The sequence below is a fragment of the Centropristis striata genome, chromosome 13 (genome assembly GCF_030273125.1).
Source record: "Centropristis striata isolate RG_2023a ecotype Rhode Island chromosome 13, C.striata_1.0, whole genome shotgun sequence".
In the NCBI taxonomy this organism is placed as follows: domain Eukaryota; kingdom Metazoa; phylum Chordata; class Actinopteri; order Perciformes; family Serranidae; genus Centropristis; species Centropristis striata.
This window is the reverse complement of record NC_081529.1, coordinates 17924464-17940275: the sequence shown is the minus strand read 5'-3', so window position 1 is coordinate 17940275 and position 15812 is coordinate 17924464. Positions and strand designations below refer to the sequence as shown.

Here is a 15812-nt window from a genome sequence, read left to right as displayed (position 1 = left end):
AAAAAAAAAAACGCAATCATGTTTCACTTTGATTCCCCCCCGAAATGTCTGAGACATGACTTCAGATTTTCTGCGCCTGTCTGTGTTAGTGCACCCCTCTGTGACACTCTTAATTCCTTGGAGATATTTGTGCGTGTAGATGTTGTGATACAAACACTACCCAGTTTTTGTTTGTGTGAAGAAGTCAAGTAGCTGTGAATGACTGCTGACTGTGTACTGGGAGCGCACGCACAGCCTGTCTTTATCTGTTACTGTGTTTCCTCAAGCTCTGCGTCTCTCAAACCAGAACCATTGAGTTCCGTTGAAGCAGCAACAGCAGACTGTTTGGACAAGATCCACTAAATAACACAGTTTAAAAAAACAGACGAGCCGGTTAGAGCACACCAGATGCTGACTTTAAGATTATTCGTTCTTTGCACAACCTCTTTCTCCACTCCACTGTTGGAGCCCAGCTGGTTACGATACTCCCAACACAGACAGATAAGTCTTTTTGCTCTATTTGTTTTTGGTTGCTCAACTTAAGAAGATTTCAGGCTGGCAAGTTGCATTGTCCAGTTTTACTCCTACAGGGCTGATTCGACCAGCCACCCTGGGGGAGTCATTGCTTTACAGTGACAACCAGATTATGGAGGCCATTTCTGACAGTGTACGCTAAATAAAAAATTTACAAATAATTTGAATTTTAACGTGACAAAGTGACAACAAGTGACAGCAACAACACAATAATCATCCTTTTTGTACGCCAATTTTGCTCTCTGTACAATATATGATCAATAATTGGGAAAAGTGCATTAATATACATTAATTTGACAGTTTTGTGATGCTTACAATTAGCAGTTGGTTTTAGTCTGCATGGTATTAACGGAAATTATGATCAAGATAGGAAAACATGCATCCTATGTATGTGTTTGTGCATCTCCTGTCATGATTGGTGTAGGCTATGATGAACGTGACTTTGTTAGCTGGCTTAAAAAAAAAACCTATGTGGGTAAATGTGTAGGCAAGTGGAAAAGTCATTTATATACCTGTTTTATTAAGTTACTTATTTACGCCTGTTTTAACATTTCCCATCTGGCACCGCTGTGACCAAAATGTGACCAAAATGTGACCAAAGTAAAGAAGAATATTTAGCTTTGATTGCTGCAGAGTGCAGGGTTGAAACTGGCACAGTGCTTCATGACATAACGTCATCTGGAAAAGCACGGTACTGGACGATCACATGCAAGGAAGAGATATGAATTTGTGTCCGTTAATGTCTTTGCATTGACTTGTACATGTAATCACGACAAGCGAGAAATATGCTTCATGTTTAGTGAGAACACACAATTAGGCCCTCGGAAGCAATGCCCACCCATCAGTGGTTGGTCCGCCACAGAGGACCTAATGAAGAGTAACTGAACAATGAATATTCTAAAACAAGTGAAAGTGAGATCAAAATCCCGGCTTTTCACCAAGAGAATGAAATGGAGATTTTTGAGATTGTAACTTCAAGCTTGATGTTGTATTTGTTTTACAGCACCATAATCCCCAGTCTTTGAGATCATGTTATAATATTTGGAGTTTACTGCCAACGTTCAACACCCACTCTAATTCTTTGACCCAGTATCAGTGATTGCATGGCACAATGAATTCTGCTCTGAAAAGCTCCCAGCCCTCCTCAAATACCACCCCCCTCCCCCCCCAGTTATTCAAATTCATCTCTTTCTATTCCTTTTCACCTGTAAAACATCAGAGATCACATCCTTTATTTCCACTCCTACACATCTTTCACTCTCAGGATTTTCATTAAAACTTGTAATAACACTGACTGTGGCGTGTCTGTCCACAGCTGTCTGTCTGGTGTGAGAGAAGAAGTGAGAATATTCAGGCAGCAGCTACACGGGCATATGAAAGAAAAACCTGTGAGTGGAAAAGGACATCCTCTGCTCCATCGACTCCACTTCCTCCGGTGCATAACCATCCAAACACATCCCTATCATGGTGCTATCTATCCCCCAGCCCACTCTGAAACCCCCCAGGGAGGCCGCCACAGAGACATGGCACTACTTCAAGTGCAATTTCACTTCCACAAAAGCAGCAGTAGCCAGAAAGGGAGCACATTGGATCTTGTTTATAAATAAAGTCATCCATAAATGATGGGATCTGTCGAGTGTGTGTGAGCCGGCTGTAGGTGGGGGGTGAAGGATGGAGGTGAAAGACGGCCTCCCTCCCTGTATCCCCTTACGCTCGGATGGGTTTCAGACGGATGCTGAGAGGGTTTTGCTCCCGTGGAGGTGGGGGGGCCGGAGGGACTGAGCGCTAGCTTTTGGGAGCAGCAGAACCAGTCAGTGTGGCTGTTTGAAGTGGGCTGATCAAAGCTGGTGCTGCATCGGGTTCTGTTGCACTCGGTAGAGGGAGTGGACCGGGAGAAAACACACAGAGCCACAGATCTCTGGGTGGGTTTCCTGTCTGCCTGGATGACTGAAGCATTCACTGCTGCTGCTACTGCTGAACAGGAACGAATGCCTGGTTTAGTGCCAGGGTGCATTAGTTTGTGTCTCTTCTCTTGTTAACGTCAACACATGGACAGTGCCTGGGTTACATAATGTGTCACATTATTGCCCACAGAAGTTAATTTTTACTGGCCTGTTGAAAACTGTCTTCCTCATGCTACACATTTAATTCAATCTGAATCCTGTTATTGAATTGTAATCTGCAAAAATATGAATTTAATGAAGGTTCACTGCAAAACTGTTTAAATAGAAATAAACAGCCTCACACACAAAGTTAAAGCCCCTATCCACTTCAAAATGTGTTTTTCCTTAGTTTACATCTCCTAAAGTGTCTGACCTTGTATCTGTGCAAGGTGTGTCACTAGAGAGGTGTTTTCACATTCCTCTACTGAAGGAGGAGATGTCTTTGCATTTCTCTAACTCAATGAGATTAAAACATACACTAGGGAAGCAAGATTTGGTACATCACGACTTCAAAAGCCACTAAAAAAACGTGAAAGAAACCTGGAACCTCCAGCACAGAGTGGACTTGTCAGTTCATCGAGGGCTTTATGTTTTCACTTCAGTTTGTTTCTCGGTTTGTTTGTCTCTTCATCAGTTGGGTTAAGCAGGATCCAAATCACTTTGCAGATTTTCAAATTATGTTTTCTTTTGTTAACACTGCAAGATAGGTCTTGACAGAGGTCTGTGCTCTCTGTCTCCCTTTTTATTTTGTTTTTGTTTCATTTGCTCCAAAATTCTTATGAGGCACACATTTCCCTTAAACAGATTTTGTTTTGTGCACTGCTCACATAATAAGCAGAGGAGATGCACAGACAGGACACTGTCAGTAATGTGTTTTCGGCACGAAAATATAACCTGTAGACAAATGAGCTCAGCAAGACGATTTTGAAGTATTCTAAAAACAATTTAAAGTTTTTAAAATCTGTCACTTGAGTTGAGTAATTTCATTGAATATGTTTAACATGTTCAGGGACGTATCAGTAATCTGTAGTGCAATATGTTTTAAATTGTTGCTTTATTTGTTCAAAGTATATGTAATTTATCTCCATAAAACTGTCTGGGGCACTCTGGTAGTTGTTAAGGCTTTTATTCAGCCATCAGTGGTGGAATATGTTTTAAAAGTAACCCTCCCAACACTGGCTGGCTCTGGATCAGATCTATCGAAGCACTTGACCCAAAAATATGCCAGCATCAAACTAAGTGTTCAGCCCGTTATTAATTATGAAACAAAAAAAACTTATGAAGCTCCCAGCTCGTCTGTTCAAGTCCATATGCCCTTGAAGTGACAACATTTAGAATCAATAACTTCGTACTGCGTGAATGGATTCTTTGCATTGTGTCATAGATTATGTTACTTCAGGTCAATGAAGACAAAGGTCGCACAATTAAATCATGCTCCCTCCATATCTTAATACAACAGACAAAAGCACTGCATTTAATCTCCTACACGACTATTTATAGCACCATATGTAGCTGTGTGTTTAGCTTGTAACAAGAGCGCTGCAGTGGTTTTAAAAGTGTGACACAGTTGGCGTTTGTGTGTCTGGGTCCCCGAGGACCACAGTGGGTCAGGTCTCAAGGGTGCCACCAACAAACCCTTCCTCACGACAAAAAGCCTCGGAGGGTGGGGGTGGGAAAAGCACAGATGCACACTTCTCCTTCTGTCTAGTCCTTCTGTCCCCTTTCCCCACTTTTCAATCTAGTGAACACTTGCTGCTCTTATAACATGCTCTAAGGGCAGACCCCCCCTCTCTTTCCATGCCTCCCATGATTTTCCTCGCTTCGATCCCTCACTCCCCCCCGAAACCTCTTTGCCTGTTGGGCAAAGCAGCTGCTGCTTATTGTGTCCCTGCTCCCACCCCAGCGCCCCTTATCAGCCCCCATTACGCCTCTGGTCAGCTGAGAAACAATAGGAGAGGTCACAGGGTCAGGGCTGTTGGAATTCCCATACACAAACCCACTCAATCATACACATGTCCACACACATATATACATGCACTCACTCATTCACACACACACACACACACACACACACACACACTTTTCAGTCAGTGGCTTCCATCGCTCTTTCACTTTACAATGTCTTTTAACGGGAGATCAATACACACTATCAGAAAGCTCAAGTTAGGTTAGTTAAGGCTGCTATAATCTATATTTTTCATAATCATTTTAAATATAACAATATGAAAATGGCAGCTCCCCTCTTTTATGGAACTTCATAACGATTTTCACTTATTATTAAGCTATCTGGCCCACTGCTTTACTGTTTTGGTTCAGTTTTCACTGCTCTCATAGCATTGTCTTCAGCAAAAAAAACGTATAGAATATATGGCTAAAGATTGTCTGAAAAAATACTGTGTATATTATAAGACCTGTTTGAAATAGACATATGTATATACCAACGGTTTGTACATGCATGTGCATCATATGTACACCATCTGAATGTGCACCTTTATTATTGTTGTGTAACGCTGTTTTTTATTTAAAAAAACTTTTGTAGTATGAATTTGATATTTTTGTATTTTATATTATCTAAAAAAAACAATCACAAGAATAGTTTGTCAGGTAAATGACAGAGAACTAGAAACTGCACACTAGAGACTACTCCATGAACATACATTTATTTTACCAATCAAGGAGATGTTTGAAATGCTCTTCTTCATCCCTTGCCTATTATGTTCATAGAAGAGGCATCAAGTGTGCGGACTCTGTTTCTCCATTTTTTTTACATGTTCTTCCATCCAGCACCTATCATTTATTGCCTGGATGTGAATGCTTTTGTATCCTTTTTTCCTCGTAATAATTTTGTCCAAAATGATCCAAAAAATATCAGATTATATTAAATATCGTTATCAACGTCAGTATCGTGCATGCATAATATTAATTACACTTTTTCTCATATCTGCTGCTTTTTATTCCTGTCAACTTAAATGCTTGCCAACAAAACAGTTTTTATATCTTCATTTTATCCTTTTATTCCCAGGCAGTCATTATATAGCTCTATTCTCATTTGCCAGTAGCACACCATGGCAAAGCTTAAGACAGGGTTTGTAATCTGAATGAGTGTGAGCTCATCATAAGCCTTAAAGCACTCTTTTTCTTCACCACGTACCAAAAGACTCTTTTTAATTCTGCCCAGTTAATGTTCGGTCCCTAATAACTTATCACTTTGATTATTCCGTTGGCACATTAACTAAGTAAAAGCCACATACAGCCCATCAGCAGTTCGCAGTGCAGTTCAGTGGTGGACATGCTATTTAAGCAGATTATACACTTTTGCCTGGTACTCAGCATTAAGCTGACAGTGCACGGGGGCTTGGATGTGGCGAAGGAATGTGTGGTGGCTCTCAGCTCATAGCTGTATCCATGGTCACATTTCCAGGCTCCTCTGACAGAGATAAGAGATCAGAAGGGATGGGAGGCTGTCTCCTCTGGGGCCTCAGAGAAGTGCTTGTTTTATTGTTTATGGGCGGATGGACAAGTGGGACGCTCCGGACGTTTTGTTTGCATGTAAAAGTGGGCAGAACACTGGGTATATGGCTGTGTGGTGCAGGTTGCAGGCAGCACTTTTGTGTGTGAGTATGGGTGTCTGCGCGGGTGTGTGTGTGTTTCACTGTGTCACTGAGGAGAGCAGATATTCTGTGTGGTAATTACAGCCTGTGTGTTCCTGTCAGTGCAGCTGGCTGGCTTTCATGCAGCACTTCTGCCCACCCCCTGCTTAACACAGCCCCTGACTGCTGTTGACCCCAACACAGCTCTTCACAAGCCGCCTCGACTAATGGGCTATCAGAGATGGAGAGCATCGATGAGGGGAAAGAAAGAAGGTAGGATAAATAAATATCACGGAGGAAAAGATAACTGACAATCCACCTCCAGAGAAGTCACACTGTCCTGCACATCAGCAATTCTTCTGTTCTCTACCTTCTTCTTCATCTCCTCTCACAGCTACGGCAGCCATTTCCTTTTTCAGCTTGTTGACCCTTTGTGTAATAGTCTAAGAATATGAATCACAGAGTGCTGAGCTCCAGGGATGAAGCACAGCTGCTTGCCTGCTCAAGAACCAAGACATCCAGCCCAGCAGCCAGGACTGCCGGCTGTCCTCCAGAGTTTCCATAATGTCACACAAACCCACTCAGAGAGTCCGGGTGCAATGAAGTGCAGCACTGTGCATGAGACCATCATTATTCAAGGAGTTTAGTGCTGGAGACCATTTGCAAAGAGGGAAAGTAAGAAGAAGTGAAATAGCTTGGACACAGAGGGGATTTGTTCTTGTAATGCCAAATAATTAGAGTGATTTACAATATGAGGTATGCATACATTTGTATGTCTGTAAATGCCATTTTAGTTATATGTATTCATGTGTGAATATGGGGCAATTATGTTTCGTGAGCTGTAAAATACATTTTAGTTATTGTTTAATGGAAAACCTGAACATTTAGGGCTCTCACCAGCCCCACAAAGTAAGGCAAATGCTCACTACATTTACATTTTTCTTCTTATTCAAAGTTGACATGTACCTATTTGCATGAATTAGTGAGGCCCAATATTTCTTATAATAGGAGTGATTAGTTCAAAAGTCAGTAAAATTCTCAGCTTTATAACGTGAGTGGTGTGTGCAATTTACAGTACCGTGACACACAAAGACTGAACACCCACTTCACCACACGCAGCTCCTGCTGCTTGATTTCTAATATGCAAAACGTCTTTGTGGGCTCCAACCATTAACTGTAATCCCCGGGATTATCAAGTTCAGCCTGCCAGAGAGGCTGCAGGCTCATCCCAAACCTGACGCCAGGGGGATGAGACTCATGGAGGAGCCGGAATATATTCTCAAGACCCCAGAGGACAGAACGGCAACCTCCTTTGTCCAAAAATACCTTCACAGCCAAGTTTATTTCTAACGCTTTGCAAAACTCCAACACGGCAATCACAAATCGAAAAGCATCATTAAAAACTGGACTCTGTGCTCAAACTACCAAACTAAAAAGGGAAATGTCCCCTTAATTTGTACAGTTAGTTCTTTTCACAAACACAAAACAAAATGCTACACCTGACCTGTTTTCTCATGCTTCAACAAGAATCAGAGCTAACATCAGCACGCTAACATGCTCACAATGACATTGTTAGCATTGTTAATTACTGCTTAGCACAAAAGTACCACGTAGGCTGATAGGGAAACTATTGGTTTTACAGGTATTAACCCAAGTTGAAATTTTGACCTGATGGTGGCACAAGTCAGGGTCATTAGGATTCATCCTCTGGAGACATTGAATATCTGTATGAGGGATGTCTCCAACTAAGAATTCACACTCTAATCTTATTGTTCTTGCCTATAATTGACATGTTTTTTTTGCTTGTTGATCCCCCTTGTGTTTAAGCTAATTGTATCTATAGAAAAAATAGCAAAAACAACAAAATTATTGTCCAAGATATGTGACTATCGCTAAGCTGTTGTGTTTGTAGGTTTGCTTCTCTCTGTAGTACTGACAGAGAGGGGAGGAACACACAATTCTTCCTACATGTGAGGATCTGCTGCTTTTTTATGATTGTAAAGTGAATATATTTGGGATTTGGACTGTTGGGGTGTAGGGAAAAAAGCCAATTACCCTAAATGGTGACTAAGAAGAGATTTCCCAAACATCTTAAATGTGTTTGTTTAATTACTGGTGCACAAACAGTTACTTTAAGCTACAGTATTTCAACAACCTTGCACTATCTTCTGTTTACTCATTACCTGAAACTGTCATGCAGCCGTTCTCCCCCAGTGCCAGGGAGTGCCTTCCAGCCTGCTATGCATCATCAAAACAGGTTTCGTTTAGGCAGTTATTGCCCTGGGCTGGTTAGGCAAAGACCGGGAACAACTTTCGGGGCTTAGGCTCGGTGCATACATTCAGGCTTGTGAACAGCAGTTGAAAGGATATCGTCATTCTCCCTTCAGGATGCTGACAAAAATAAACAAAAGGTATATTTACTGTCTGCGGTTAAATATGCAGCTCTCTTTCCAGCGGGTTGCAACCACCTAAACATAGTCTCATTCTCCAGTTGCAAGTTGTTCAGAGAAAAGAGAAAGAAATGTTCTTTTTTAATTATTTAACATTGAGTCTAACATTACAGTGATTCAGAGATGCCAAACTGTAAGAGCTCAGAGCACAAAGTGTTATAACCCGTGATCAACACTTCTCATGTCAGACTGCACTTTCTCAGCATCCTCTGGCTCCACTGAGCTGTAAAAGGGTGTCTGATGATTTTACTAGGTTTTGGTTGTACTTCACTCATTCTCCATTAAAGATTAATCACGCAGAAAGTGTTGAGGAACAGAAAGCCTGCTGAACTCGGCTTGTTTTTACAGGCCTATGGATGCCCTACTGGTCCAGTGCGCTGAGAATGTGGAGTTTAAAGAGCATAAAGACACCAGGAATGTTGGGAAGTTGGTATGAGAGCAGGGAGACAGCCAGACTGTGACTCTGAGTGAGTGCTGGCGATGGGAGCGGTGTTACACACTTGCAGTGTCTTGTTACCCGTCGTCTCTCGAGTCAAAACAATCACACCTCTGACTGAGAAGTCTGACGGCTTTGTCCTGACGAATGAGTCACAAAAAAAAATCAACAGAAGGAGACTCAATATTGAAAATGGGTTCTGAAACTCCGTGAATTTTAAGGCCTGACTAATATATAGTTTGGTCAACTGTTACTGAACAGACTGTTTATTTAGCTAATTACTTTTATTTATTCTTTGTTTAAATGGTCAGCAATCAGCCAGAACTGTATATACACTGATGTTTATTGTATTTGTATTTATTCTTTGTTAAAATGGACAGAAATGGACTGATACTGAACATACACTGTTTATTAAGCAGCACTTATATAGCACTTTTCTAGTCGCTTTGCAACCACTCAAAGCGCTTTACACTACAGACTGCGCTCATTCACCCATTCACACACACATACTGGTGGCAGAGGCTACCCTAAACGGTGCCACCTGCCACCATTGGAAATTAATTCACACACCGATGAACGCAGCATCGGGAGCAATTTGGGGTTCAGTATCTTGCTCAAGGATACTTTGACATGTAGGCTGCCATGGTCAGGGATGGAACCACCAACCCTCCGATCAGTAGGCAACCATTCTATCAACTGAACCACAGCCACCATTTCTAGAATTGTTTTATTATGTAATATATTTTATGTATAATATATATGAGTATTATTCCTTTTTTTTTCAAAGAAAGTAGCCTTCTGAATAGCTGTGCATAGTAATATTGTTCCAAAAATCAGTGCACAAAAACAGGTTATTTTATTCTTTGGCGAAAAAAATCACTATGCAGGTCACCCTATCTGTAATCTTTAAATGCTTATCAGTCAGTTTCAGTCAGGCGCTACTATTTTTTATGAAAAAATCTCTAATAATCTGGTATTTTGGGATAAATATGTTATATTAATAATATAAATAATGTTTTTCTACTCTGTCATTGATTGTGCAACACCATAGTGCGTCAAACTGTAGCCCGTTCATGAAAGCTTTTATATTTGTTGATGTGAACACCCAGTGTCAGGCAGGTCTATTGCAGGAAAAATCCTCCACTACACAGCAAGTAATGCGTTTCATGTTCCCAGCAGCAGCAGAAGCAGAAGAAGCACTTTGTTTGAAATAAATAGAGAAAAAACTGTGCGGTAACATCGGGAAACGACAGCCAACATCAGTGATCAGTCGAAGAAGCTCCACAGACACTCTAATTTCATTAAGAGAAACTTCTCGGGATAAGAGTGAGGGAAACGTGGGTTGAATGACAAACGATTTCTGGAAAGTACAGTGGAAAAAAGCACCACAGAGTGAGCGATTAGCAGCAAAGATGTCAGCAAAAGAAGAAAGAAAAACAAGATTCCTGCGGATTGCCACCTAAAAGCGCACGCCAGCGTGACTAAACAGAAAGCAAGAGTTTCGGTTTTCATGTGAGAATCAGGTCAGGCATTAGAGAGGAGAAACAGAAAGAGACGTGAGTGTACTGCTGTAGGAAGTTTGGGGAAGCCCGGCCTGTCATGACTTGGACTTGGAAGAAACAGCACGCACACCTCTTAACCGGGTATTAGGCTGAGGCCAAGGCTAGAGGGAATCTTTCCCAGGCACCCTTACCATATTGGGAAGAGAGGAAGAGTGAACTAATGCCTCAGGCTCGGTGAAAAACTTTGACTTGCTGACTACCAATAGGCCCTGTGAGCTTCAACAGTAATCACTAATGGCCTTCAGACACGTTATCACCGAGCATCATTGACATTTTGACCACTTAACAGCTTGGGTTTGCTTTAAAAGTCCATTTAGACACAGATAAATGCAGTGGTGAAACAGACCACACCATCTATCACTCTGTGGGTGCATGTAACATACAGTCATTCACACATACAATGGTTTTCCTCATTGGAATTCCAGTCAATCACATTCTAATTGACTTAATTCTCCAGATGGTCCGGAGCTGAACGCAGGGCAGAATGCAAAACACGGCTGAAAGTTGCCCTCTGGTTCCCAGAAGCCACAAGACCTCCCTGTTTCTCTTAAATGCTTCTTAAAACACCCATTCATTTCGAGCCGCAACACAAACAAACACACATGCACAGAAATACAGATTTACACTCAGTAACGACCTCAATTAGATAAACACCTCACCACTGTTCTCACCCATCCCTGCAAGGACTAGACCTTGCGGAAGAACCGGAATTAATGAGACCAAACTAATCAATGGCGCAACAACAAATGCTGGGAGCATTTTTAATAGCACTGCACATCTAACCGTGGCGGGGAAATGTGAACCAGGCGAGACGCAAGCTGTTTAAATAGCCATGCCTTGGATAGCGATCAATAATGCTTTGTGAAGGAAGCCAGACCACAGCAGGCAGACTTCACCAGCAATTAAAAGGGAGACAATACTTTATGTGAAGAGGCTGAAAGCTTTGGTTGTCAGAATAACAGTTGTATATCTGTGGGGGGGAATGGGATGTGGCTTTCGGAAGAGCAAGTGGAGGATTGACTGATGTAAATGTCAGGTAGAAATTGAACTGTCCAGTGTACTGTAGAGTGCAGCTACCAGAAAGTGGCACAGTACAAATTATTTCTTCTGAAAATAGCAGGTGCTGGCAGCTCGGTGGTGTTTTAGCTAGTTCTATTAAAGGCGAAGAGGGAAAGTTCTGTTGGCATTAGAAAACAAGATAAAACTATTATTTGTGAGGCATTATGTTTCACAATGATGCTTTTGCTTTGTCTTGTGTTATAAATCCAGTGAAACCTTTCCTTTTGCCTGTTTTTGCTGAGTCGGCTGACTGGACTGGTGTATGATGAATATGGTTTACTGAAATGTTGAATATATTCAATATATAAGTAATTCATTTTGGTGTACTTTATTTTTATCTATTATTTAATTTTTTTTTTTTTTTTTAGATTATTTACATGCATATATCACACATATTTACTCACATAAGTGAGTAAATAATCCTATAAATTTATCTTGATATCCCAATATTGACCAAAATAATAGTGATTAATATTTTTGCTATAATTGAGCAGCCCTTGCTGGCATTATAAATAAATAATCCTATCAATTTATCTTGATATCCCAATATTGACCAAAATAATAGTGATTAATATTTTTGCTATAATTGAGCAGCCCTTGCTGGCATTGCTGCTCATTTGGTACACAAATACTATGATAGGTTCCTCCTTTAGTTCCCTCAAAGGTCAGCACTGTCAGGACAGTTTGCATGCAGCCCAAAGAGTGAATCCTCAGGTCAAAGTTAACTAAAGTTTAATTCTAAGCCAAAGCATGTCACACATTTAATTCCCCTCCGCGGGTACATCCACTAATCGCAGCGATTCCATTGAAATAAATTGATTTCACTCTGTTATAAGTGATGGTGTGACCATGCCTAGGAGCCAGGCCACTGAAATACTGCTGCTACTTTCACGAGTGTACATGAGAGTAATAATAATAATTTTAAAAGGCTAGAAAAGGGGAGCTGAAGGAGAGGGGCAATAAAAAAAACGAGAACGATGGGAGACGTGCTTTTTTCTTCAGATGAAAGCCTTTTTCATCTAAGTGCGAGCCAATTATTTTTCTTGTTGAGAGAAAATATGAACATCTGTGTTTGCTGTGAATCAGTGAATAATGGCATACCACACAAGGACCTCTGAACGCACACACAAACACACGGAAGAACACATGCTTACCAAACACACACTCACACATTTGCCCTGTGGGATGGGTGACGTCATGTTTGTTGTGAGGTGGGCGGGTCCTGGTGGAAGATTAAAGTCTGCCAAAGGTGGTTCAGGGGTTTAAAGATGGACAGAAGCACAACATTCCCACTACATCATTAGCCTCTTAGTGCTCAGAGATAAGGAAAGAAGTTGTGGCCCTGGGCCCCAGAGGACCCTGACCCCTGACTGACAGGCTCAAGCAGATTTACTCCCCCAGCTTGACATGAGGTCCAAGGAAAAACAACATTCTTTCACTCACAGACCATGCGATATATAAAAAGACTCGCATCATCTCTTCCGGAAGATAGTTTTAGGTTGGGAATGTTTACGATAGAAGAAGGAATTCCCACATTGACTGCCAGCCATGTCACTGGTCAAAATCTGACAAGAGCCTCTAGCCTGAGATGACCATGATGAGATGCAGATCTAAGGGTAGCTCAGAGCAGTTAATCCATCCATGCTGACAAGAGTGAATTGAAAGTAGACCATGGCTTTCTGTGCAGGAGTCTCACTGATGCCACTCACAGAATGATGAAGCCCAATCACATAGACAGTCACTGACCAAAGTAAGGATGTTTTTTATCAGAAAAAGTCTCCTTTTGATCTGCCACTGCTGGCACAGATATGGACGTCACCAGTAGTTGTTATTCTGAGCATATCGGCCTGTTTAAATTTGACATTTTTAATCCCTTGAGAGTTTTATTCGGACTGGAAAAGTTCCTGAAACACAATTTACAAAAGTCACTTAAACTTTCAGTTCAAACTCTAGCAAATTAATCTGAGAATGAATTTCTCTCAGAGTTGAGGGAGGGGGTTTGGTGGCCAGCTGTGTAAACTTTAGAAACATTACTCTCTTTATATTAATGATTCTATGACAAAGTTGTAAAGGCAATAAAACTTAAAGGGAAATATCAGTATTTTTCAACCTGGAACCTATTTTCCAATGTTTTTCTGTCTATATGACCAATTAGGATAACAATTTTTTTAATCAGTCCAGTATTGAGGGAGGGAAATGCAAAACAACTACAATGTAAACGCACGGGGATGGGTGTCCCCTCAATGTACTTCCACTAAAAGTACTTATTTTTAATAATTTTTTAAATAAATCAGAAAGCTATGCAGTATTATGTTTGCAGGTGCTTTAGCTTGTTAACACATATAACTTGTCCTCTCTGGTAAAGTACGGTGCTAAAATACTCATTTGACCTGCTTAAAGCTAATGTTTTTTATCTAGACACAGGCATTTTGTGAGTGTTTCAGCCCTTGGTGGCTTATTGTTGCACCAATGGTTTTCCCCTCTGGTAGGTGGCTTGTTTTTAGAATATGACATGCTGCACTCTGTCACTTTATTCCAAATCAAATCCAACAAAAGGACAGTACATTTCCAATAGTGAAGAAAACTGGTGCAGACAGAGCAGAGGCTGCCTAATATAATAGCTTAAGTTATTGTGTTGACCCGGGGCCTGTTCAATCAAGCGAGTTTCCATACTGTTGTCAGACTCTTATAATAACAATCTGAGCCTGTCAGTGGCTAAAACAAGCACTTTTAGTGGACATACTTTGATGGTGCACTATTGCACACTATTGCTTGTCACACCGCTGCTGGTGCAGCTCTCTCCCTCAATACTTGGTCCTGTAGTCACAAAAACATGTTAAAATAAGGCCCTGAAAAATGTACCTGTTTAATATAACATCTATCATATCTGGCTGATATGTCAGGAGAGCCCCTGCACACTGCTGTCTTATTCTGAAAAAAATACTTAGAGGCAGTTAAAGCAGTTACTGGTCCCCTAAGGCCCATCCTGTCTCAATTATCCACGCCCTCACCCTGTACTCCCCCAGCGGTGCCTGACCCTGGCCAGAGCATGGGAAGAGCCAGCCACACACAGTGGACAGCACAGGAAGGAATGCAAACACGAGGCTCCAGGAGACATGGCTGGCACCAAAGTTTCAAGCAAAGACAACAATCATAAACAGCAGATGCACCAAGCTAAAAAAAACAGAAAAGAAGAAGAAAGTAAAAAAATTCCAGTAGAAGTTGGCAAGGTCAAAGCAATTTGTCAAAGGAAGACTGCTGGAAAAGTTTGAGAGGGGAGTTGGAGGCAGTCCTCCCACGGTCGCAGCCAGGGACAGGCACCATGGCAGGGCTGGGAGTGGATTGATTTGATGTCAGCCTTTAAGAGACGGTGCAGGCAGAGATATGAAATTGTCTTACCTGACGTGTCCCACATATTCAGTTCAATCCGGTGCTTGTCTATCTCAAAGCTGGCTGTGTAGTTTTCAAACACCGTGGGCACGTAGTTCTGAAAATAAGGGATTTATTTTAGTTATCCAATTAAGACGGACAAGATAAGCATGTGTTTACACTGCCACAGGCTTCAGAAGAGCAGACTAGTAGGAGAGAATCGTATTTGAAATGATGCAGCAGATAAATAAAATAATGGCAGGCACATTTCACAGCAAAGCTAGTAACCCCTTTGGGATATATTTAAGAAATATTATAGCAGATGAAGACAACGCCTTAAAGTTTTATAGCCAGCGCTGCAGACACAATAAAAGTCCATTTAGACATTACAGGACTATTACAGGGATTTTACAGGCGTTCATTACATTACAGCAGAGCTTCCTCTCTGTCTTCATTTAACATTTCTGTGTTTAGGCAGGTGGATGTGAACAAGTGCTGAACTTCAACTGTTCAGTATTGAATTATAATGCACCTTTGTCATTCACAAACTCTTCAAATTAAAAGCACTTAAGTTTAGACTTTCCATAGACCTACCTCTGGATAGCAGTCCTTGGCAAAAACGTGCAGGAGTGCCGTTTTGCCACATTGCGTGTCCCCGACCACCACGATCTTACAGCGGCTGCCTAGACTGTCCATGGTTTGTCCGTCAGAGGTGTGTTGTTGACGCGCGGATGGATTGCATCCAGCATCCAGAATAAGAGACGCAGCGGAATAAAACAAGGGGGAGAAAAAATGAGCAAATACATGCGCCGACCCGGTGCGCTTTATCCAGCTCCTTCTGCGCGCAGCAGCTCCCCGGTCCTGCTGATAGAGTCTGTGTGACTGGTCGG

General features: G+C 41.5%; 1 protein-coding gene across 1 annotated transcript in view; it reads right to left on the bottom strand.

The window, feature by feature from the left end:
* Positions 1 to 15812, bottom strand: part of rnd2 (Rho family GTPase 2) — a 30611-nt gene extending 14799 nt beyond the window's left edge. Inside the window, exons 1-2 of the mRNA XM_059348165.1 lie at positions 15517 to 15812; positions 14953 to 15040 (exon numbers count right to left, since the gene is read on the bottom strand). Of these exons, the coding sequence (XP_059204148.1) occupies positions 14953 to 15040; positions 15517 to 15618 (190 nt within the window). The 5' untranslated portion in view covers positions 15619 to 15812. The remainder of the gene's footprint in view (positions 1 to 14952; positions 15041 to 15516) is intronic.